Below are 22,523 nucleotides of genomic sequence, written 5' to 3'. Positions count from 1 at the left end.
ATAAAAATTTAACATTAGTTTTCACAATTTTTCAGATTTAACATGGCTACTTGAAAATTATAAATCGTACACATGGCTTGCATTACATTTCTATTAGTGCTAGACCAGAGATCCTGGTCTGCGTACTTGAAACTCTTTTGATTTTTAAATTTTTTTTTTAAACTCTTTAATAAAAAAAAATGCCAGGGGACGCCTGGGTGGCTCAGTGGCTAAGCGTCTGCCTTTGGCTCATGGTGTGATCCTGGGGTCCCAGGATCGAGTCCCACATCAGGCTCCCTGCATGGAGCTGGCTTCTCCCTCTGCCTACGTCTCTGCCTCTATGTGTTTCACGAATAAATAAATAAGATCTTTAAAACGTGTATCAGAATAGCCACCATGACACTATTTTAAGATCTGGTTGTAACAGAAGCTCACAGTTGGTAAGACTTTTAAGGGACTGCAGACTGATTAATAACTGAGGCTCAAGGGATGCCTGGGTGGCTCAGTGGTTGAGCCTCTGTCTTCAGCTCAGGTCGTGATCCAGGGGAACCTGGGATCGAGTCCCACATTGGGCTCCCCTTAGGGAGCCTGCTTCTCCCTCTGCCTATGGCTCTGCCTCTCTGTGTGTGTCTCATGAATAAATAAATAAAATCTTTAAAAACAAATATCTGAGGCTCAGGAAGGGGAGTGACTTGCTGGGGATCTTGCAGCATGTAGTGGAGTGCAAAGGTGAGACCCGCCAGCTGTGGAACCCGTCTGCCAGTGAGCCCAGGTCTGGATATTAGCCTTTCCTGACACCAGTACAGACATCTGGTGAAACCTGCGACCGTAACAGAACCATAACGTGAGCACATCCGTGATTCTACATTGTCAAGTAGCCACATTAAATAAAGTGCTTAGGTGCGTTAAATGAAATGCTGAGCGCTGCAAGAAAAAAAAAAAAACCAAAAACCAACCATGTCGAAATAGATATTAAGACGTTTTAAAAAACAAGTTCCTGCTATTCCAGTATATAGGCTGCTTTTCCGACGCATGAACACCAAGATCCAGTCACAGCAGTGATTAGTGTAGACGATAGCTTGTGGTAACTTGCACGTACTCTACCTCCGACCATCACTGACGGTCATCCCCACTAGAAACCCCGACTTAGTTGAGGGCCCTGTTAACGCTACACCTGCCAGTCACGGAAGGAAATGCCCATTTCACACAGAGAAAACTAAAGGTGCAATTTTCTCCCTACCCAGGCTCATTAACCTGCCAGTAATGACATCCCCTGAATTAGACACGCGCCGCCGCTGTGCTGGGGTGGGGGTGGGGTAGGGCGGGCGTCCCTCCCCGGACGCTCCCCGGGGCCCTCGGGCCAGCCCGACCCCCTCCACAAGGGCCTTTCGAGCCTCGGTCGTCTCACCAGACAGCCCCGACCCCGGCTGCGACACTCGCGGCCCCTCCGTCGTCCCGTCCCCGCCCGGGAACAGGATCTCACTGGAAAAGTCCCCCCAGTGAACACAGCCCGGAGCCCCGCGCCGCGTCGCCCCGCCGCGCCCTCCTCGCCTCACCGCGCCGTGCTCCAGGGGGTCCTTCCCACCGACCTTCACGTCCGCGCAGGCCCCCCGCCGACTTCACGCAGGCGCAGTCCGCCACGTGAAAGCCCCGCCCCATGCGCGCGGAGGCGGGTTACCCCGGGCGGCGAGAGGAGGTAGGAGTTCGGCTGGCGGCTAGCCTGGCCTGACGGAGCGTCCCGTACTCCCAGCTCTACTGGCCGGGTCTGGACAGGCGAGAGGCCGGCGCGGGTTTCGGCAGCTCCCGGCATCCTTCGGGCGGCGGCGGCGGCGGCGGTGGCGGCGGCGGCGGCGGCGGCGAGGTTGGAAGAGGCGGAGGACCGTGGGCGGCGGGGCCGGTGGCGGGTAGGAGTGTGAGGGCGGCGAGAGATCTGAGGAGTAGTCGGGCCGGTGTGGCCGCCGCCGCCGCCATGCAGGAAATCATCGCCAGCGTGGACCACATCAAGTTCGACTTGGAGATCGCGGTGGAGCAGCAGCTCGGGGCACAGCCGCTGCCCTTCCCCGGGATGGACAGTGAGCGCGGGGCCGGGGCCGCGGGCGAGGGGCACGACCGACTTGGCCCCGGGACCCCTCCCCTCGGTTCAGGCCGCCCTTTCCGTGGGTCCCGGGACCTTTTCTGCATCGGTCCTGGGGACTCCTTCCCCCCTATCCTGGGACCCCCTTCCCCCATTCAGACTCGGGAGCCCCCCTTTCTCCAACCTTTGATCCCCTGGGGCTCTTCTGATACAGTCTTCTGGAGGGCAGGATCGTGTCTGGTTGTTGGAATAAGTCGTGAACGAAAGCGGGTGTTTGAGGTTGGAAATGATTTCCCTGACAAAACTAAAAGAAAGTAATGAGACATTCCCCTTCTCTGACTCCAGTCCCCCCTCCCCCCACACACACACACACTTTGAGCACCCTCTCCTTGCTTTCGTCAAAACTGGGCGGTTGGAGGAGTCTTGCTGGAGGAAGGACCGACCACCTGTCTCCTCTCTGTAGAAGATTCCCAGTTAGACTCTCAAGCTCCATTCTTCTACGATGTGCCCTCCTGGCAGCCTATCCCTCACTTTTTCTCTGGACTCCAGTTCTGAGTCATTCATCACACCTGGGCAGCTGCCTGAGTTCCCTTTGTTCTCCACCGTGAAAGGATAGTCTCTAGCTCTTTCACCCCCCCAACTTAGGTGGATATCTAGCACTTTAAAAGACACCGGCAGTTTTCTTCTCTCTTTTCCAGTCACACTTGGAATGTAATGTTAAAGCCTAGAGCTCATTCGGTTCAATCCACAGATGGGGCACCTGGTTCTGGGGAAGGGAATTGCAGAAGACCACTTGGTCCCTGGCGACTTGGTACATGGTGGAACCACGTGAGCTCTCCAGTGTTCCTTACTGGTTCAGTCTGTGGTTCCCTGTGCTGTGTCCCATGCCAGAGGCTCATGTTCACCCAGGCCTGTGTCCTGGAAGAGCCTCCTTGCAGCCTCATTCCTCTCAAGTGGCCACACTTATCATGCACGCATGACCTGAGTTGTCTCAGTCATGCCGACACTTCCCTGTGAGATACCACTTATACCCAGGAGACATACCTCTCTGGCAACCCTATGTACACACCACCTCCATCTCTACTATACACATCTTATAAGCAGCTGCTGAAATTCAGATACACACTATTAACTACCCCTGGACACATGTGATCACTTCCTGTTTGTGCATGCTCATCCACTTTATTTATTTGCTAGAGAGAGCTAGTGAGCACAGGCCGGGGGAGGGACCAAGGGAGAGGGAGAAATAGGCAACCCGCTGAGCAGGGAGCCCAATGCAGGACTCGATCCCAGAACCCTGGGATCGTTACTTGACCTAAAGGCAGACGCTTAACTCAGCCACCCAACCACCCCATGCTCATCTACCTTTGCACATGTGTCCTTTCCCTGTGTTGATGGAACCATCCATACAGGGCAGCTCCTTCCCTCTCTCCTCTCCAACCTGGGACCACACATACTTGAGTCTATGAGGGCAGGTGCAGAGGCCCACATACCTGTTCTAAGGAGGGTCAGGGACATGCCTGGCCATGGGTGCTGCCCTGGCTTAGGCCTCAGACTTGGTAGGCACCCTCTGCCCTCTGCCAGTCCATGATCTATTTCAGTGTGTTAAAGCCCTGGGTGGTCACAATCGTTTCTCCTTTGGGCACTTCGTTGCCATCTTAGTTTTGGGAAGAATTGTCAGTTCTCTCCTGAAGACATACTCTTAACTTATCTGCCTGAGACCCACCCCCAGGACTGTAGACTTCTGGCTTCAAGCAATGAAGTAACCTTAACCTCTGAGTGGAGCCCAGGAATACTCTTCTGTGATGCCTTCCTTAGTATAAGGCTTTTTCAACTTTTTTTGAAATGCAAATGAATAACTTTTTTTTTTTTGGCTTCTTAAGCTTTTTGAGATGCAAACCAATGATATCCCCTTGACAGCCTTAAGTCTGTCCTAGCAAAATCTGCCTGCTTCTGAGAATCAAAGGAGTCTCTTACAAGATAGCGAAGAGAAGGATGAAAGTGGCTTTCCAAACTGCTCTTGGTGGGTTTTCAGCAGCTCTAAAATGCCTGCCAATGGAGAAAACTGTTAATGAAGCCAGGAGAGTTTATGCTAGCAGCCATGGTGAGTGAATTCCTGGGCTGATTGCAAAGGCTTGCCCCCTGGAGTCACTGATACCGCACTCTGCCTTTATTCCTTGGCTCACTTCACCCAAACTGGCTGCCTCTGTGGAAGCAGAAGACCGTGAGCCTTTAATTGTGTGTTGGTATTGTACCACCATGAGCTAGATCATGGGCAGGCACATTCTGCCTCTGTTTTCCTTGATGGTCTTCCCACCAGAATAGTGCCTCGGAGGCACCCGCCCCTTCTCTGGAGCTTGTCCCTCCCTCGAGTCCCCATTTGATTGTTTGTGCTTCCTGTGAGCTCACACCCTCCCTCTGTCTCAAGTTAAAGTGCCGTGAGTGAGCCCTCTGGAAAGTCGGAGTCCAGACTGGGGGTAATTAACTTCTGTAATCTTTTTTTTTTTTTTTTTAATTTTATTATTATGATAGTCACAGAGAGAGAGAGGCAGAGACACAGGCAGAGGGAGAAGCAGGCTCCATGCACCAGGAGCCTGATGTGGGATTCGATCCCGGGCCTCCAGGATTGCGCCCTGGGCCAAAGGCAGGCGCCAAACCACTGCGCCACCCAGGGATCCCAACTTCTGTAATCTTGTGCTCCATCCTTCCCCCGCCCACTCCTAACTCCTTGAAAGCATCTTGCTTATAGGAAGCTCTCAGGATGACTGGTCTCTACATACGTGTCCGCAGAGAAGGACTGAAATGAGCAGCTTTTTGTGTGTGTGGTCAGGCTTTGTATTTTTTTTTTCCAATCTGTTTTCTGTACCCTGAACCCTTCATGGGTCAAAGAAGGGTCCCCTCCTTATGTCTTCAGCTGTCCCCAGTCACACCTCACTTTGTTTGATGCTTCTCTTCCTTCCTGCAGAGTCGGGAGCTGCTGTCTGCGAATTCTTTTTGAAAGCTGCCTGTGGCAAAGGTGAGAAACCCCGGGCTCCTCAAAATTCCCCCTGAGGTGCTTTCTGCCACCCTGGCCCCTAGCAGACTTCAGGCCGTCAGGTCTCTGGCTTGCATTACTTTCTGCAGATTAACAGTATCCCTAGATGAAATTACTGTGCTTTGGACAGACTAGGAACATGATGGGGTATTCTTCCTGAAATCTGAATCCCAGGACAGAGCCTCGCTCTGAGTCTGCCTCCTCACCTCACCTCACTTTGCCTGTGGCCCAAAGACAGAAGGCCCAAGCACTGAGGTGTTCGGAAACTTTTTCAAGATCTTGGAGTTAGTGAGTGGCTGAGCCAGTGTCTGAACCCAAGCCTTTCTGATTCTATAGTCTACCCAAGCTCCCTGTCCTCTGTACCCTGTCATCAAAAACCCCTACAGCAGTCTGTCCTGTGGAGCCATGTTCATACCAACCAGACTCCAACAGAGGCTGCTGGAACCAGACTATCCACTAATTGATAAGGAGACAGATTGCTGGGTGAGACCTTACATGCCCTGTATAGGTCTGGGCATTTTTCTTCCTGTAGGTAAATTTATTTGGAAACTAGATTTTAATCAGAAGCTTGAGTAGGGAGCACAAAATTGGAGCAAAGGGATGGTTTTAGTGGATGATTTTGGCAAGTTTGGTTTATGACTCTAGCCTTTCCCAGGGTAGCAATAGACCTGCTGGGTAGATCAACCAGGTTGCCCTTGGGCTCTCTGGTTAGAATATCATCTCCCACTGGGCTTCTGGTCTTTTTCCTACATTGTGCTTATTAATTCTGCCCTTCTGACAGATAGCTGTCCTTATCACAGGGCACTGTGGCTGTCTTCTGTGTTGACAGGTAGCCACTGGCCGTATGTGGCTAGTTAATACATGTGGCCAGTGACCGCCATATTGGATGGCATAGATACAGAACACCAGTGCAAAGTTCTGTAAGAAGGAGCTGGTCTAGGGTCTTTCCCGGTTACAACCTCATTCTGGTTGGGTCTTCCCCAGTAGTCCCACCAGGCCATGAGTTAGAAACATGAGTTTCCAGGAGTATGGCTGTGTCCCATCTGGTGGCCAATTGCTCAGGACCTGCTACAGAAGGCAGACCTCCCTCAGTTTGTGTATGATGCATTTCTCTTTCTTAATTCTTGAATGCTAAATGAGCCCTTATAACTAGAGGTAGAACCCACTTGGAGTCAAAGCTTCTGCTGGTGATCCTCTTTACCTTCTGTTTTGGGGGGCTGTGTTTCCCAAACCCTAGTTTTTCCTTTACTGTCCCTACAATTTTTGCCATGTCTGTGTATCACTAGAACTATAATTAAGAAAGAAGCTCATTTTCCCACTACCTTTAGGCTTGTTAAGGTTCCATTTTACAGTAATATTGGTGAAATCATGATTTGATGTTTTCGTTGGGTTTTCCCAAAACACGCTAAAATAAAGTAAGCACTAAAACCTAAGATGTGTGCTTATGTACTGCCTGAAATTACGTTGCCTTCTGCCAGAGTCAGCCACAACCTTCCAGGACATGTTGCTCTCAGGTACTCGAGGGATGTGTGGGACGAAGGCACCACCCTCCTCACAGCCCCCCCCCCCCATCTTCCTTGGCAGGGGGCATGTGTCCATTCCGCCACATCAGCGGTGAGAAGACCGTTGTGTGCAAACACTGGCTGCGGGGGCTGTGCAAGAAGGGGGACCAGTGTGAGTTCCTACACGAGTACGACATGACCAAGATGCCCGAGTGCTACTTCTACTCCAAGTTTGGTAAGCAGATGCCTGGCTTCAGGAGCCCCGGGGAGGCCTCTGCCAGCCCTGAGACCCAGAGGGGACAAGCAACTGGCTGGGCGCCTGCACTTTCTGCCATCTCCCAGCTGTCCGGCTTCAGAATCTTAGGCCGTGCCCACCAACCTCAGCTGGCCCTCTAGTTTCAGTACTTGGACAAGTTTGGGAGACGACTGAGGGTTACATGGTGGGTGAGCAAGCCAGGCAGCTGGCTGGAGCTTGTTCTGCTCACACTGGCCTTTTCCCCTAAATCAGCTGCTGCTTCCAACGTGGTGACTCCTTACCCCGCTCCAGGCATGTGTTAGTTCCTCCTCTCTGGGAATGTGGTCCCAGGTAGTAGTTTGTAAACAGGGGCTGTTTTCTGGTGGCCAAGAGCACCACTCCTCACCTTGAGATTGCCTTGATCCCTGTGTAGAGAACATGTGCTCTTCACCATCCTAAGTGGACTGCATGGAGAAGCAGGGACGGGCCAGGGCTCGGCAGGGCTGTTACACTCGCTGATGGAACTAGAATACCCTGGCTCTGTGCTGTGGGTGAGGCTGCCCAGCAAGGAGCCCTGTTGATTAGGATGAGGGTGGACTCTAGCCTCAGGACGTCCAGCCCTGTGCAGGGACCCAGCGGGAGACTGGAAGCCTGCTGTACTCTTTGTGGTGGGTAAGGGGTGGGGGTAGTGCTGGGCGCACTATACACTTTCAGAGCTGTCATCAGGAGATGTTGATTAGTCCAGCAGCCCAACAGGTGTGGCCTGATGGTTTATTAATGGTAGTTGTGCTTTCTTTGTAGAGGTAGCTTAAGCTGTGAAGTCAAAGTGCAGATGGTCAGAAATAGGACCCAGGCTTCCCGGCCCTGCCCCACCCATACCAGCACTGGAACCAGCACTAGAAGAGGGCGTCCCCTTTTCATGGATGCCGTCTCCCATCTGGAACCAAAGGCGGGAGCCAGCCCTCCTGGACAGACTCTTAAGGGCTCCTCTCAGCCTGGCCCAGGTTCCTTCATTCCTGCTGGGTCTGGCAGCCCCCCAATGCCTCTGGTGCCCCTGCCTGCTCTTTCCCTACAGAGCCTGTCCTGGTGCACATGTACTATCTGCAGCTCCTATCATCCGGGACACAAGTGAGGGTCCTCCTTTGGCACTGGAGGGACGGTAGTAAACAGGACAGGCCCAGTCCTCGTCCCTTGGTGCTTTTGCTCTAGAGGCCCAGGGAAAGAGGCAGCTGACACCAGTGAAACAAAGATGAAAATGACATGTAGGAAGTGCTCTGAAGGAAATAGACAGGGATGGGACCATGTCTGGAGGACCATATTGACCTAGGGTCAGGGAAGGCCTCTCAGGTGAGACGGAGCTAGGATCTGAAGGCTAAGAAGGGGCCACTCATGGTGACCAGCTGGGGTGCCAGTGTGACTGGGGGAGGAGCAGCCTGGGGGAGGGGTGTGCTACACCTCACAGGGACTTGTGTGTCTGGGAAGGAGTTTGCATTTTCTCTGAAAAGCAGTGATCAGATTGGCCTTTCATGTGTAACGTGGATCAGGGAGGGCAAGCATGTGGCACAGCCACCCATCTGGATGGTTCCTGAAGTTGGGTGAAAGATGCTGCTGGCCAGCTACCAGTTGCTCCTGAGAGGAGCTGTCATCACAAAGGCTTTATCACACTCTTGCCATAGGGATCCAGCCTCAAGTTCCCAGGTCTGAAAGATAGAACCCTCAGACCTTTGTCCCATCCCAGCTAGTAGATGTGAAGAGCTGATCAGAGTAGACCAGTCATTTCCTGACTCAGTGGGTGCTTTTGCATATTTGGGTCCCCCACAGTGCCCAGGATACCCCCTTTGCAGAAGTGGTGGAGCCATGAGTTATTTGATGACTGCGCACCCCATGCCCGGCTCTGTGTCGTTGACCTTCAAGGCAGCATGGACATGTGTGAGGGATGCACTGTGTACAAGTCATGTACATGGTTCATGTATAGGTCAGGAGTCTGAGGCTCTGAGAGGAGCCTCACCAGGACTCACCAGGCCAGGAGACACCAGAACTACCTGGCCCTCTGCCACACAGCAAGCCCAGCCTTGAGAAAAGCAGAGGTGGGTCTGAGTCCAGCTCTCCCAGAGCTTCCCCAGATGGGTTCATGTCTGGCTTTCCCTGCAGGGGAGTGCAGCAACAAGGAGTGCCCCTTCCTGCACATCGACCCCGAGTCCAAGATCAAGGACTGCCCTTGGTATGACCGTGGCTTCTGCAAGCATGGTAGGTGTCAGAGTGACTGGGCTCCCAGCAAAAGGCTGGTCCTGTCTTCCTCTGCCCACATGACCTCTCCCTGTCCTACCTGTTCCAGCAAAACCTGGTGTTATGCACCTGGGGCCAGTGAGGCTTTTCTACACCCTCAGCTCACCTGAGCCTCCCAAAGCTCCCGTGTGGACTGCATCCTCACCTATATTTTGCATAAGGAAACTCGCGCTTAGGAGGTCTCATACCCTGCCTGCTAATGAATGGATCCGAGGCAGAGCCAGCATCTAAAGCCCTGCTCTTGCCCTCTGCACCTGGGCAATGGTGTGGCCAGGGCTCTGTTACACAGGGGCATGAAGCCATCCCCTGAAGCGGGGGGTCCGAGCGTCCCGGATGTTTGGCTCCACAGGTCCCCTGTGCAGGCACCGACATACTCGAAGAGTCATCTGTGTGAATTACCTCGTGGGATTCTGCCCGGAGGGGCCCTCGTGTAAATTCATGCAGTGAGTAGCCAGGCCCTGTTGCCCTCCAGACCTTTCCTGGGTCCACCTGGGCTTTGCTGACTGGGTGGTATCACCATGGGGCCCGGGGCAAGGGCCAGTGCTGCTCCCTGAACTCAGAGGTGGCTCTGTCCAGCCTGGCACTTAACCTTTCCTGGGTTGCAGATCTGACGAAAGCTGGCCTCCATGCCCCAGAAAAGCTCACATCTTGCATGTCACTTAGGGACCTCTGGTTAAGAACCTGTGCCTAAAAGGAAGCCAACTTCATTATGGGGGCCTCCCCTGTGGAGGCACCAAGTTTGAGTTTCCACGTATGCTAGTTCATGTAATTCTTCATAAGCTTGTGTGAGAGAGAACCTCCCCATCTCACCCAGAAGACTGAGGCTCAGAGCTCAGCCATTGGCCAGGGTCACGTGGTAGTAGGGGTGGCACCTGGTCAAAGGCAGGCCTGTGGCCTCTGCAGTTGGGTTCTCATTGCCCAGCAGGGCTCAGAGCTCCTCTCCTAGGTCTTAGTCCATGTCTGTCACTTTGGGTGGTCATGGAGTTGGACTCCTCCCTGGGGTGGCACCGGGACTGCAGAATACTGTCGTCCTCCTACCTCCGGGCCACTTCCATCCACCCCACTGACACCTGCACAGAAGCACAGTATCCTGATCACTGCCACACAGGGTCCAGCTCCCTACGTGAGAGCCCAGGAGCCTGCAGGTGGCCGGGCAGGTTCCCCAGGGAGTGTGTCTTGTTGGAGGTGGTCTGGCCACCTGAGTTAGACCCTCAGGGAGGGGCATGTGTTGGGAGGAGCTCCCATTTCCGAAGCCCTTGGAAAGTAGCTCTTGTTGCAGGTCCCTAGGTCCTAGCAGCCAGGTGTAAGCAGAGCTGGGTCTGAGCCTGGGCGAATCCATTCTTTTTGCCCCTTTTCTCCAAAGCTCCAGGGGCTGAGCTCAGAGCCAGCAGCTACCCCATATTCAGGCTTGTTGCTCTGTGCTTGGGCACAGGCTGCCTGTGAGCTCCGGGCCAGGATTTGAGAACACAGCCTGGCCGGGCCCCTCTCTCATCCCCTCTTCTCCTCCCCTTGTTCTCATACCCTCTGGCTGCGGGGTGACCAGCCCTCGATTTGAACTGCCAATGGGAACCACCGAGCAGCCCCCACTGCCACAGCAGACGCAACCTGCAACAAAGGTACCGTGCCCCGGCCCCTCCCCAGCAGTGGCTGTCCCGGTATGCAGGCGGCTACAGACCCAACTGGCGATGTGGGAGAGGGTGGAGGGGACAGGAGGGGAGTCTCCCTGAGTTCCAGCAGATTTGGGAGCAGAGCAGTTGGTCTCTCCCTCTAGAGGTGGAGGGCTGCCTGCTAGAGCTGAATGCCCACTTGGCTTCTCTTCCCTCTGCGTGGCAAGTGGCTCAGTGGCACCCCCTCGGGAGCCAGAGTGGAGGGCAGCATGAGCACCAGGGGTCAGCTGCTCTTGCTCCCTTTATAAACAAGGAAACAGTCCTGAGGCCACAGCTGGGCAGGAGCAGCCCTGGAGCAGAACTGAAGCTGACCGGCTCTCCTGCCTGTGCTGTTGGTGCCCCATGTGGAGGGTCCTGGCAGGAAGGGAGGGCTGGGAACAGGGCTGAAAAACCAGCTGGCTCCACCTCCCTAGACAAAGGGGTCCCACAACCCAGCAGTAGGCTAATTCTCTCAAGCATGACAGCGAGAGATGCCACAGACAAGTGGGAATCTGTAGCAGTGCACACCTCTCCCCCACCCGAACCAGGGGCACCCTGAATTTGTTTATGGGAGTGGAGGGTTGGGGGCCCAGAAGAAAGGGTGGCCAGGTGTGTTAGGCAGGGTCTCAACAGGCCAAGTAAACCCACCTACTGATCTTAAATCCTTACCTCTTACTTGTTGGACTCTGAGCCCATTGCCAAAGCCCCGTCCGTCCTTCGGGGCTACGGGCTAAGGTAGGAGGGCCTGTGGTGGCCAGACATCTGGCAGTGACCCCCACCCTCAGGAGGCTGTGGGATAACTCATAGGACTCATCACAAAGCGGGGAGTTCCTGGGTGCAGGTATGACCATAACGACCTGGGGGTGTCTAGCTTGGTGCTCCTGTATTTATTTACCGGAGGCCAGAGCCAGGAGCCCTCGTGGTTGAGAGGTGGCCTAGCCGTCCAGTCCCGACGCCAGGAGCCCCCACCCCCCTGGCTCACAGGACTCCCTAGCAGAAGGCTCTCTCAGCCCCTAGACCGCAGGTCAGCATGTCAGCCTCCAACTGTTTTTCTGTGACTGTTGCTCGCCGTGTAGGCTGCTAAACATCTGGCTGAACCAAGCGTTCATCCTGACCTGAAGCTAGAACCTCAGAAACAAAAGTAAGGCCTGCTCATGCCCTTGCCCTGCTGCCCCAGAGACCTCCTCGTCTCTTTGGTGTTTTGTTTTCTACTTTTATTTTTCGTTTTTGTGTGTCTGCATGGTGTTTTTCGGGCAGCGGCTCCTGCCATCATCACCAGATATTTGTTTTCCACCTGCTCTCCTGAGCAGGGCCATTGCAGAAGCCCTTCTTCCTGCTGGTCATGCGGGATCAGTCCCGCACTCTTTTTTCCTGTCCCCATTGGTAGTCTGCGTGCACGTGTTTTCCACAGTAAAACCGTGTTGTGTAACTCTTTCCAGCAAAGTAACAATCCGCCATTACAAAGGTCGTCCTCCTTGATCCAGTTAACGAGTCAGAACTCTTCTCCCAATCAGCAGAGAGCCCCGCAGGTCATCGGGGTCATGCAGAGTCAAAACAGCAGCGCGGGCAACCGGGGACCGCGGCCGCTGGAGCAGGTCACCTGTTATAAGGTGAGTCCCAGGGCTGGGGGGCTGGTATGGCCTTCACAGTCAGGATTCATTCCCTCGATCTGCAGGTAGTTAATTTTGAAAGATGAAAACATCTTTGTCTCTGTTGACCGTCAGAGTCAAAGTGGGCTACTCTGGTGGGCTAGAGACCATCCTGCTTCCTTCCATCCATGACACGCCAAGGCCAAGTGAACCATCACACATGCTGTTGAATGAAAGGATGGAGCTTGTGGGAAAAGGAGGGAAATCTTTCAGGGGCTAGTGATAAGGTATAAGCATAAAGCCAGGAGAAGGGAGTAAGCTCTGAAGTCTCAGGATGGCCTCACATCCTGCAAGAGCATACCCAAGGGAAAGGCACAAAGCTTTAAGCCCATGTAAGAAGAAAACAAAGAATTCACCCCACCCCCAGCACGTGCACACATACACACACTCCTTTATCTCAGGGAAAGGTAAGCTCTTTAAAAACCTACTAGAAAACTTATCTCATTCTTGGCTTTGGATGGAAATTGGGGAGATAAGTGCCTTGAGAATTTTCAGTCACCAGGGGACCCTTGTATTCAATCCTCAGTGAAGGAGGGCTGGAAAGCTATAAACTGGGTTTTCCAATCTGAAACAGACTCAGATGTGGGCTCCTGGTGCCTGGCTCTACAAGGAATTTATTCTCAAGCCGACCACATATAATTCCTACAGCCAGAGTGTTGAATGTGTTCGTAATTAAAAATCACAAAATCTAGAAGGAAACCGCCACCACCGAGGGAAATCCGCAAAAACAACTGATAACTAGACCACAAAACCCCTCAGGTTTGGGGATTATTAGACAAAATACAAAGTTAGTACATGCTTTTTGTAAAACCACTGAGATGACATAGAAATGTTTTGGGTACAGAGTGTTATCCCTATTCCCACCTTTCCTAAAACAGCCACTTGATTCCGTGGGCTGTGTTGTCATGATTTTTGGTTTTGGTGCTCTTTCACACCCCACAGGGGACCCCACATGGAGAACTGTGTGCCAAGCTTTTAGTCACACAAGCACTAGGAAAGTACATTTTAATATAAATAGGGCCCTGGTATGTATAACATTCTGTAGTCTTTTTTTTTTTTTTTTTCTTCTCGATAATATGTTGTGGATCATTCTATGTAAACCTAATCTGTTTCAGTGGGTGCATAACAGAATTGCAATTTACTTTACCAGTTCTCTGTTGGTAGCAATTTAATTTTTGTTGCTAAAAACATTACTGAATCTGACACTTAGACATCTGTGAGCTCTTGCCTGAGAGCAGCAGCATCCGTGCCTCCCAAGTAGAAGGTCCGAGCCAGGAAGCGTATGCTTAGCTTAAATTGTTCCTAGAACTTTCCCTCAGGAAAAGCTGAGCCACTTCCTGCAGCCATCACACTCAGCCCCTGCTCTGTGCCAGCCCCACTGAAACGAAGGGTGCTAGCGCTCTTTCCCAGGAGGGGTTTTGTGTTTTGCGGGGAGGAGACAGCAGGTGCCCCAAACTGCTAAAGTTAAAAGCGCACTTGGATTCAGGGAAGGCTGAGCCTGAGCCCTACCGGGTGGGGAAAGTACAGAAAGGAGGGTATGCCTCTGACCAGTCCCCTCTCAAGTAAGAGAAACCGTATGTGTTTTGAGGCAGCGTAGCTGGCATCTTCACCTCCTGCCCCCTGCACTCTTCAGCAAGGCCTCCAAAGCAAGCTCTCCTGAATCCTAAACTTAGGTGAAGCCAGAACCTAACAACCCCCTTGTCACCACAGCAGCCTCCTAGTTGACATTAAAGGCACCTTGTGGGAATCCCAGGTTCTCCAGGATCAGCTGTGGAGGCCAAAGGCCATGCCAGGTGCTCTGAGCAGGGGCCCGGTTAGTCCTTCCCTCTGCTTATCAGTCCAAGGGCCAGCTAGCAGCTGTACAGGCCACTCATCCGCACAGTTACACCTACACATCAGACAGACGGGAGAACATAGGGCCCTTGGGGTCCAGAAATAGAGCAGGCAAGAGATGGGGCCATGACCGGGTAGAGCCTGGCATTCCAGGCTGAGGAAGCCAGGACTGGGAGGGCCCTGAGTGGGTGTCCCCACCTGTCCTCCTGACCCCCTGCTTAGTGCTCGAGGCTGCTGTTCAACCTTTTAACTAGCTTCTGTTTTTTGAGTAGTATGAATGAACAAAGAGAAACCAAGGAAGGGCCTGGGGAATCAGAGCTGGGATGAGGCTGAGTCAGTGCTGGATTTCTGAAGTGATGCTCTGGGGCTGTTCACCCACATCTAACCATTGTCCCATGTCTCTGATCCTATAACCAAAACCTGTCCCCTGGGGTAGCTTAGGAAAACATGGAAGAGCCAGGAGGGAAAACTGTGGGTGCAGCCCACCCTTTGTGTCCACGGCAATGGTCCCCGAGGTGGGGGGAGGAGCCTGGTGGCTTCTCTGGAGTTGTTGCCTCCTGTCTCCAGAACAGTGCCTCAGAAAGGTAAGTGGCTGGCCAGCCATACAGAGGGGCCTATACCATAGGATTCTTGTCCTGCCACCTGCCACAAGAGACCTTCTGTGGACAGGCCCGTGTGGATGTTGGCCCAGCGCCTGCTGTGCGCTCTCAGATCATTCTTGGGCTCTGTAGCCTCTTCCATCTGCTGAGCTGCTGGAGTTTCTGGGCCACTGTACCTTTGGAGCTCCTTTTTCTTTGTGTTTGAAAGTCTGTACCACTGAGAATTCCAGAGTCCAATCCTTAACCTGGTATTTGGTGGGTGCTACCTTACTTGAAAACTGTATTTAAAAACGGTGGGTGTTTTTGTTTTTGTTTTTTGTTTTTGTCTCCTCCCTCCCTTCCTGCTGTTCCCAGTGTGGTGAGAAAGGACACTACGCCAACAGATGCACCAAAGGGCACTTGGCCTTTCTCAGTGGACAGTGACAGCAGCTGGAGCCAGCTCAGAGCAGCCCAGAGGGCCCCCCCTGTTGGGAACCAGTCTGGGCCCTCCTTGGGAGCATGCGTTGAACTGTTTCACACCAGTGTTGGTGCAACTCTGGCTGGGGCTGGCAGGCAGGCACGCTGGGGTTATTCTGAGGGGCTATGTCTGTCAGCTTCCCTATCATTTTGCTGTAATCTTTTAAAAAGGGGATAAGTGCTCTACTTTGGTCCTTCCAAGTCGGCATCATGTTTGTCTACCATCCACACCTCCTGTCCGGATCTCTCAGCACACAGCCCTCTGGGGAGGGGAGGAGGTTGTGGCCAGGGGCTTGTGCTAAGCAGTCTTTATGGAAGGCAGCCCCTCCCCTCAAGGCCTCGTCATTAAACACCACTTCTCGGTGACCCCAGGGCTGATGGATCATTTACAGCTTCGGCCAGGTCATGACTGCTTCCTCCGTGTCCTGCTGAGTTCAGAAGCTGTACCTATCGATGTGATTTGAACGAGGCAGCCCTTTGGGCAAACTTAAGTGCACTTGTTGCCTCAAGCCAGTCCTGCTCCCAGGTGGCAGTGGTTGAGAGGAATAGCACACTGCTCTCCAGTGTGAGCGTCTTTTTCCTCTGGGCTGATTGCCTTGGAGCGCCTACTTGACAACGGTATCTCTCAAGGTATATGTTCAGCTGGAGCTGCCAACCACCCATTGAATAGGGGACGCAGTCCATGTGTGCACCTACCTCCTGCCCCACCAAGTGTCTGTACAGTCACTCACCCTTGGCCTCCGGAGACCACCCTGCCCCTGAACCTGGAAATGTGAAACCATCACCTGCAACCTGCTGGGCAAGTGGGCCTCTCCAAGTCCCGTTACAAGAACACTTTTTATGAGGTTGATTAAAGCATGTTTTCTAAGCTGCGTCTCATTACTTCAGGGACCCTGTGCCAAGGAGAGGACTCCTGCTGTTTGCCACTCTATGTGCCTGGCACGAAGCTTTCATATTGGTGCTTGCTTGTCCCCTCTTGACAGGTGAATATCTCAGAGGGAAGGGATGTTGCCAGGGAAGGAGGGGCCTCTGTACTGGCAACTAGTAAAGTCTGGAAGCTTGGCCTTTGTTTGGAACAGCCACATGGCAGGTCTCCTCACTTCATCTGAGATGTTGGATAATACCTTATTCAAGTTTGGATCTCCTAGGAGATAATTAGCCACAGTACCTCACCCTGTATACTCCATGCAGCGTACGTGCTTACCGTATACCCCTCAAGAAACCAGTTCTGGCCTTCATGTCGCTTTACTAGAAGACCTCTGATGAAGGGTTAAGGATGAGGGTGCCTGTTACCCAGAGCAGTTGTGAGCTCCTGTCAGGACCTGTGTTTTCCCTTGCTCCCCTGAATCCTCCCTTGGAACTTCCTACAGGTGAAGCTTTCTTTCCAGGAGGGCCTACACTACTGCTGCCTGTGTATGCAGAAAGAGGGGAAGGGAAGGCATTCATAAGCACTCAGGGTATCAGTTTTGATGTGAAAGCATCAGCTGACAAAAACTCACAAGTGCTTAGAATACTCAAGGTGCAAAGAGCAGGGAAACCCCTCCAGACACTTAACAGGTATAACTAGATGGCACCCCACCTCCAGTGAGCTGGGACAGGGTCCTGAAGCTGTGTGGGCAGCCACTGGTTCAAAGCCCTGGGCCATCAACAAGAATCACCCTTTGGAAACTGTAGCGCCATCTCACTGCTGATGTAGAAGGAACTCCAAGAGGGCAGGGAAATGGCTATACCAGGGAAGCAGTTGAGTACCAGTCAACTTTTATTGGATATTAATCGTGAATTAAGCAATGGAAGGATTCAAGGATGCCAGGCAAAAGTCATGGTCAGGAATGCCAAATGTGCTTCCACACTGGGCCCTCTTCAGTGGTACTTGCGTAGCCGTTCATGTTCTGAAGTTAGAAAGGCAATATGTTAAGTTTCTTAAAAGGTGTAGTGAGAGTACAAGAAAAGAGGGCAGCCACGGCCCAGGGCGGGGGGTGGAGGAGGTAAGGGACCTGGCAGGCTAAAAACCACATAAGGCCATCGTGAGAACTCCTTTCAGGAGATAACCCAGAACTGGCCTGCCAGCATCTCCGCAGAATCAGTAGATGTGGAGGTATAAAGGCGTCTCAGGAGCTACTCTGCCACCTAGCCAGCCTCTTCCTTCCCAGAAAGAACATGCACTCAAAGTCCCCAAGAGGCTGGCCTTCAGACTGGTGGGAACTGGACATGGTCAGAAACAGTCTGGGAAAAGCCAATGGCCGTGGATGCTGTGCCACCATCTCCCACCACACAAGTTCCTCTCTGGCCTGAGACCCAGGACAAGCTACCCTTTTGCAGAGTACCACAAAGACCAGATTGTACTCTCTTTGCACTGGCTGCTGGAAAGATGAAGCCAAAATTTTCCACCAACCCTCAGCAGAGCCTACAGTACCTTACAGAATGCTTCCTAACCATCACCTTTATCCTGGCTTCACGTTATATTTTGTTTTCTCTTTGCCACAGTTTTCTCGCTTAAAATAGCATCCTGAATACTATATTCTGACAAGTCCCTCCCAATTTTTAGCCATCAGTAAAATGATGGACATATAAACGTGACAGTGAACCAGTACCACCCTGCTATGAGAAACCCCAGATGGCAGGTGACCGGAGAGATACTCACTGAGCTCCTTGTAAGAACGACAGTAGTTGAAAAGCACATAAGCAGCCAGCACCATAGAAATCCCAGCAACGCCCCCTTTCTTCACATTGATATACTTGTTGTAATACCGGTAGTAACCTACAAACAGGAGAGGAGACTTTGCTGTGAATGCTTCACACAGTGCAAAGTCTGGCTTAAATTCAGGGGCCCAGTCCTGCTCTGGCTCTTGAAGCAGCTCATCCTAAATTCACTGGCTGATGAAGAAAAGCACAAATGCCCCATGGGTCTTGCCGTGGGAGCCCAGGACAAGCCCCAGCAAGGCCCACCTTGATTCTGCCCCTATGCTTTGGCCTTCACTTTAATAGAACTGGCTCAGCCTGTTAGACTTTGATCCTACCTCACTCTCCCCTCCAGCTCTAGGGATCCCCTTACCCTGATTCTGACCAAAAACCCAACCCCAACTAAGGCCCACTTAGCTATGGCCAGCTGGGTCTGCCTGTGAGGGAAGAAGGCTTTGTGCAATCATCTCTTTGCTGGGTACCCCAACAGTGAGGAAATAATTTCTGCCCTCTTTGGGCCTTGGCTTGGTTGACAAAAAAGAATGAAATGATTCTAGAAGGCCCTAGTTTACAACAGTGAGGGAAGCTGTGAAGGAGCAATATAGGGAGCTGTGGGCATGAACAGGCCACTTTCATCTATGCGGAGTAGTCAGGGACTATTGTCACTAAGAAACATGTCAGAGTATTCTAATCCTAGCTAAGGAAAGGCCCAGGGCAGAAGGAAAACATGGCACACAAGACAGTTACAGTGTAGCCAGAACTGGAAAAAAAAAACAGGAGGCCATAGAGGAGGCCGGAGACTACACAGGCCCCCGTGCATTGCTGTGGGTCTCTGATTCCTGGGAGGAGAACAGAGGTGCTATGGGACTGATGTGATTGTGCACAGTCCTGAAGGAGAGATCATCTCTATCGTCCATCCTGGAAGTTTTGCCTGGCAGGGGGATGAGCATTATATCACAGACCGACATTCGCTATACTTCAAACGCACTTTCTTCTTTAAAAAGTCTTACGAGGGATGCCTAGGTGGCACAGCGGTTGAGTGTCTGCCCAGGGTGTGATCCTGGAATCCTGGGATCAAATCCCCACATTGGGGTCCCTGCATGGAGCCTGCTTCTCTCTGCCTATGTCTCTGCCTCTCTCTCTGTCTCTCTCATGAAAAAATAAATAAAATCTTAAAAAAAAAAAAAAAAAAGAAGTCTTATGATGTAAAAATGCTCATAGATGTTTAAGACAAAGGCAATGGTACCCATTTCAAGCAACAGAAAACATGGTCTTGGCTGAACTATCTTAAAGCCAGTCTTTGGTAGGACCAATCACCCATCAAACACGGAGATTCAGGGGTAACAATCTGTCCCTGTCTTTCTCTACATAATTTATTGGTCTGAAATGAAGCCTTTACTGTTCAAATTAATTCAGAGCAAAGAGAGACCTGAATACCCAAGCATTTGCTTTGGTTGACATAAGCCTGTAGACTCTGACCTCTTTGAAAAGCTCCAGCAATGCCCTTAGGGGTGAAATCCCGCATCAGTATCCAGCCTGGCAGCTCTCCTAGTTTCACCTCCATAAGCTTCTTTTCCTTCACTGGTACTGAAAAGGAAGAGCAGAAAACACGCTGAAAAACCTCCAGTAAGACAAATAGCATCCGTTTGTGTCACTTACTTCAACCATTCAATAAAGTCACCACAAAAAGGCTGCACACAAGTAATATTATGAATAAATATATCACACCAAATTTATTTTTTCAAGCCAGAGTGTATAGAAAGCAACAGCTTTATGAACGAACAAGATTTGAGTAACAGCTTACTGGAAGTAATTGTAAAAACTGAACCTAACGGCCATGTGGAATTAAGTATCAAGCGGAGGACAGAATAATTATTGCAAAACTACTATTTACTTGTATTAGCAGGTAGCTGATGCCTTTATTTTATGAGTGGGGAAGACTGACTCAGAGAAGTTGGGCAACTTGGCCAAGGTCACACAGCATGCGGGCAGGAGGCAGGGCTCAACCTGAGGTCTGGCTCCCATGCTCCTGAAGAGAATCTGATGTCTACCTCAAGTATCCTACCTGGACCGCAAATGTTAAATGACTTAATATAAACCACTCCAAATGATCCAATGGGCCGCAGCTAATCTTCCAATGAGAGTCTGGGGACAGGGACGCCTGGGTGGCTCAGTGGTTGAGTGTTTGCCTTCGGCTCAGGGCATGATCTCGGAGTTCTGGGAATAAGTCCCACATCGGGCTCCCTGTGAGGAGCCTGCTTCTCCCTCTGCCTAGGTCTCTGCCTTCTGTGTCTTTCATGAATAAATGAAATAATCTTAAAAAAAAAAAAAAAAAAAGAGAGTTTGGGAATAGAACAAGAGGGGCTCCAGGTGAGGAGAGGTCAGGAGATCTATGGGATTCCGTTCAGTGGTGGACTCTTGAACCTGGTCCTTACAGAGCCTTAGTCTTTAATTGGATCCCCAAAATGGAGAAGAAACCTTTGAGTAAATTTGGTCTGGCTCCTTCTGTGGTTAGTAATCTTTATGAAGGGACAGTGGTCTTTGGCTCCTTGCCCTGAAGAGAATACCTGCTCAGCAGCTCTTTAAAGTTGATCTCTATGGGGAGGATGAGAAAGGAGACAATTCTCTCCTTATGAGCATCTGAACATTCACCGTTCTACCCTGCTCTGGTCCTCCCCAGTCCCCTTCCTATTTTACGCTTAAGCCAAGATGATTACAATATAGCCTCAACTGGGAGCCCTTCTTGACTTAAGCCAAGATGATTACAATATAGCCTCAACTGGGAGCCCTTCTTGACTCAATGGCAGCTTCTAATCTGCTACAGGTCATTTGGAGAACCAGACACTTGGCCCAGCTGGACACTATCAAGTGTCTGTCAAATGAAGGCTTAATACATAGCCTGAGCGTTATGGTTTAGACTGCTTGTCCCAAACAAACTGGTCCAAACCTTCCATCTAAACTCATCCAACAAATATGGAGCACTTACTTTATGTCAAGCACATGCTAGCACTGTGGATACGGCACTGGCTACAGACGAAAGCCTGGCTCTTAGAAACCGACATCCTATCACCAGACAATGATCTCATGCACTCATCTCACCAGGCTCCGTACTGCCGCCAGACCCCTTTCTGTTGCTTCACCTGAGGGCCTTCATGTGTGCTGAGCTCTTGGATCATCACACGGCCAGCTCAACTTAAATGTTATTCCCTAAAAGGCCTCCTTCCCTGCCCACCTTATTTCAAGGACTAGCACTACCTTCCCATATAACCTCTGAGCTCCAATTTGTCTGTAAAATGGCTTATTCCAAGAACTGAATGAGAATCTATATAAAACCATTTCAAACCTTACTCAGAACTGTAAATTGTTAATATTATTATTGTTGAAATATCAGTAAGGTCTGTGTGAAACAAGACAGAGGCAAAGAAAGAAATGGCATACAAACCAAACTTTAGAACATTTTAAGCATACAAGACTTCAGGGATGAATCGCACCCTTTAGTTCTTTTACAAACAGTAAACTGGGGATCCCTGGGTGGCGCAGCGGTTTGGCGCCTGCCTTTGGCCCAGGGCGCGATCCTGGAGACCCGGGATTGAATCCCACGTCGGGCTCCCAGTGCATGGAGCCTGCTTCTCCCTCTGCCTATGTCTCTGCCTCTCTCTCTGTGACTATCATAAATAAATAAAAATTTAAAAAATAATAAAAAATAAAAAAATAAAGCTAGCACATTTACTATATTAAAAAAAAACAAAAACAAAAAAAAAAACAGTAAACTGTGATGTGATTAGTTTGGTAATATTTTTGAACATGAAACAGTCTAAAATGAATTTTGGGATATGTCCCAAATCTCTGTCAGAGAGTTTAGGGTCAATGGTAGTAACACCAAACAATAAAGTCATTCGAGAAAGACCTGTACTTTTCTCTGTCACCCCATCCATTCTGTTCCTAGAAAAGTTTAACAAGTACACATTTTTCATGCCAGTTTTGTCTTCACTTGGCTCAGGAGCCCTCACTCCAAGAATGACTGTACCACATCTCTTCTTGAATAAGAATGTAGTCAACACCTCTGCTACACCTCTGCTACAGTCCCAAAGCCTTCTTGCATGCAGTGAGGAGTGTGAACGCATCATTCTAAAACCAACTGGCTTTAAATATGGCCACATGGGGGGGCAGCGAGTGAGTGACGAATATATAAATGGAACTAGAATGGCAGACGTTGCTAACTGTTGACACTGGGTCATGAGTACTAAGTGTTCATTACACTATTGTTTCCTTTGTCTTTGAAATCTTTGAATAATAAAAAAGTTTAAAAGTGCTTTTAATCATAGGATTGTGTTGGGGGAGAGGTGCAAAAGAAACACAGTATCTTAAGTCAAAGTATTTTTCACTGGTAAAAGGTAACTGAAAACAAAACAAAATTGGGTCACTTCTGAGCCCACAAACTACGAAAACATACTCTGCATCCTCATGACCACATTCAGAGGCTGGCACGGTGCCCTGGCACATCACGGGAGAAAACAGCCAACAATTTAAAATTCATTTTTCCATATATTT

General features: G+C 51.0%; 2 protein-coding genes across 21 annotated transcripts in view; one reads left to right on the top strand and one right to left on the bottom strand.

Annotated features, from left to right (window-relative positions):
* Positions 1-22,523, bottom strand: part of PTCD1 (pentatricopeptide repeat domain 1) — a 43,901-nt gene that overhangs the window by 19,126 nt on the left and 2,252 nt on the right. For 3 of the 11 annotated variants that reach the window (XM_049110805.1, XM_049110806.1, XM_049110807.1), the window contains exon 1: positions 1,536-1,653. In XM_049110805.1, coding sequence (XP_048966762.1) covers positions 1,536-1,638 — 103 coding nt within the window. In that variant the 5' untranslated portion in view covers positions 1,639-1,653. The other 8 variants (XM_025426133.3, XM_035717785.2, XM_035717787.2 and 5 more) reach the window with 7 other exon arrangements.
* On the top strand, positions 1,793-22,284 carry CPSF4 (cleavage and polyadenylation specific factor 4). 10 transcript variants are annotated; one of them, XM_025426174.3, is made up of 8 exons: positions 1,793-2,051; positions 5,019-5,069; positions 6,672-6,824; positions 8,976-9,071; positions 9,460-9,553; positions 10,654-10,726; positions 12,274-12,366; positions 21,952-22,284. In XM_025426174.3, the coding sequence occupies exons 1-8, from the start codon at positions 1,949-1,951 to the stop codon at positions 21,991-21,993; spliced, it is 705 nt and encodes a 234-aa protein (XP_025281959.1). In that variant the 5' UTR covers positions 1,793-1,948; the 3' UTR covers positions 21,994-22,284. The 10 variants fall into 10 exon arrangements, with proteins under 10 accessions (XP_025281959.1, XP_025281958.1, XP_025281953.1 ...); XM_025426173.3 differs by having other exon boundaries at positions 12,271-12,366; XM_025426168.3 differs by having other exon boundaries at positions 12,196-12,366.

The sequence above is a fragment of the Canis lupus genome, chromosome 6, assembly GCF_003254725.2.
Source record: "Canis lupus dingo isolate Sandy chromosome 6, ASM325472v2, whole genome shotgun sequence".
NCBI lineage: Eukaryota > Metazoa > Chordata > Mammalia > Carnivora > Canidae > Canis > Canis lupus.
The sequence above is the reverse complement of the archived record's forward strand: the minus strand, read 5'-3'. Positions and strand labels throughout refer to the sequence as shown.

What these genes read in the sequence shown, in the direction of transcription:
- CPSF4 (XM_025426167.3), top strand. Translation starts at nt 1,949, where the DNA reads ATGCAGGAAATCATCGCCAGCGTGGACCACATCAAGTTCGACTTGGAG. An exon ending in GCCCTTCCCCGGGATGGACA is followed by an intron (nt 2,052 to 5,018) that starts GTGAGCGCGGGG and finishes TCCTTCCTGCAG; the next exon opens with AGTCGGGAGCTGCTGTCTGC. An exon ending in CTACTTCTACTCCAAGTTTG is followed by an intron (nt 6,825 to 8,975) that starts GTAAGCAGATGC and finishes CTTTCCCTGCAG; the next exon opens with GGGAGTGCAGCAACAAGGAG.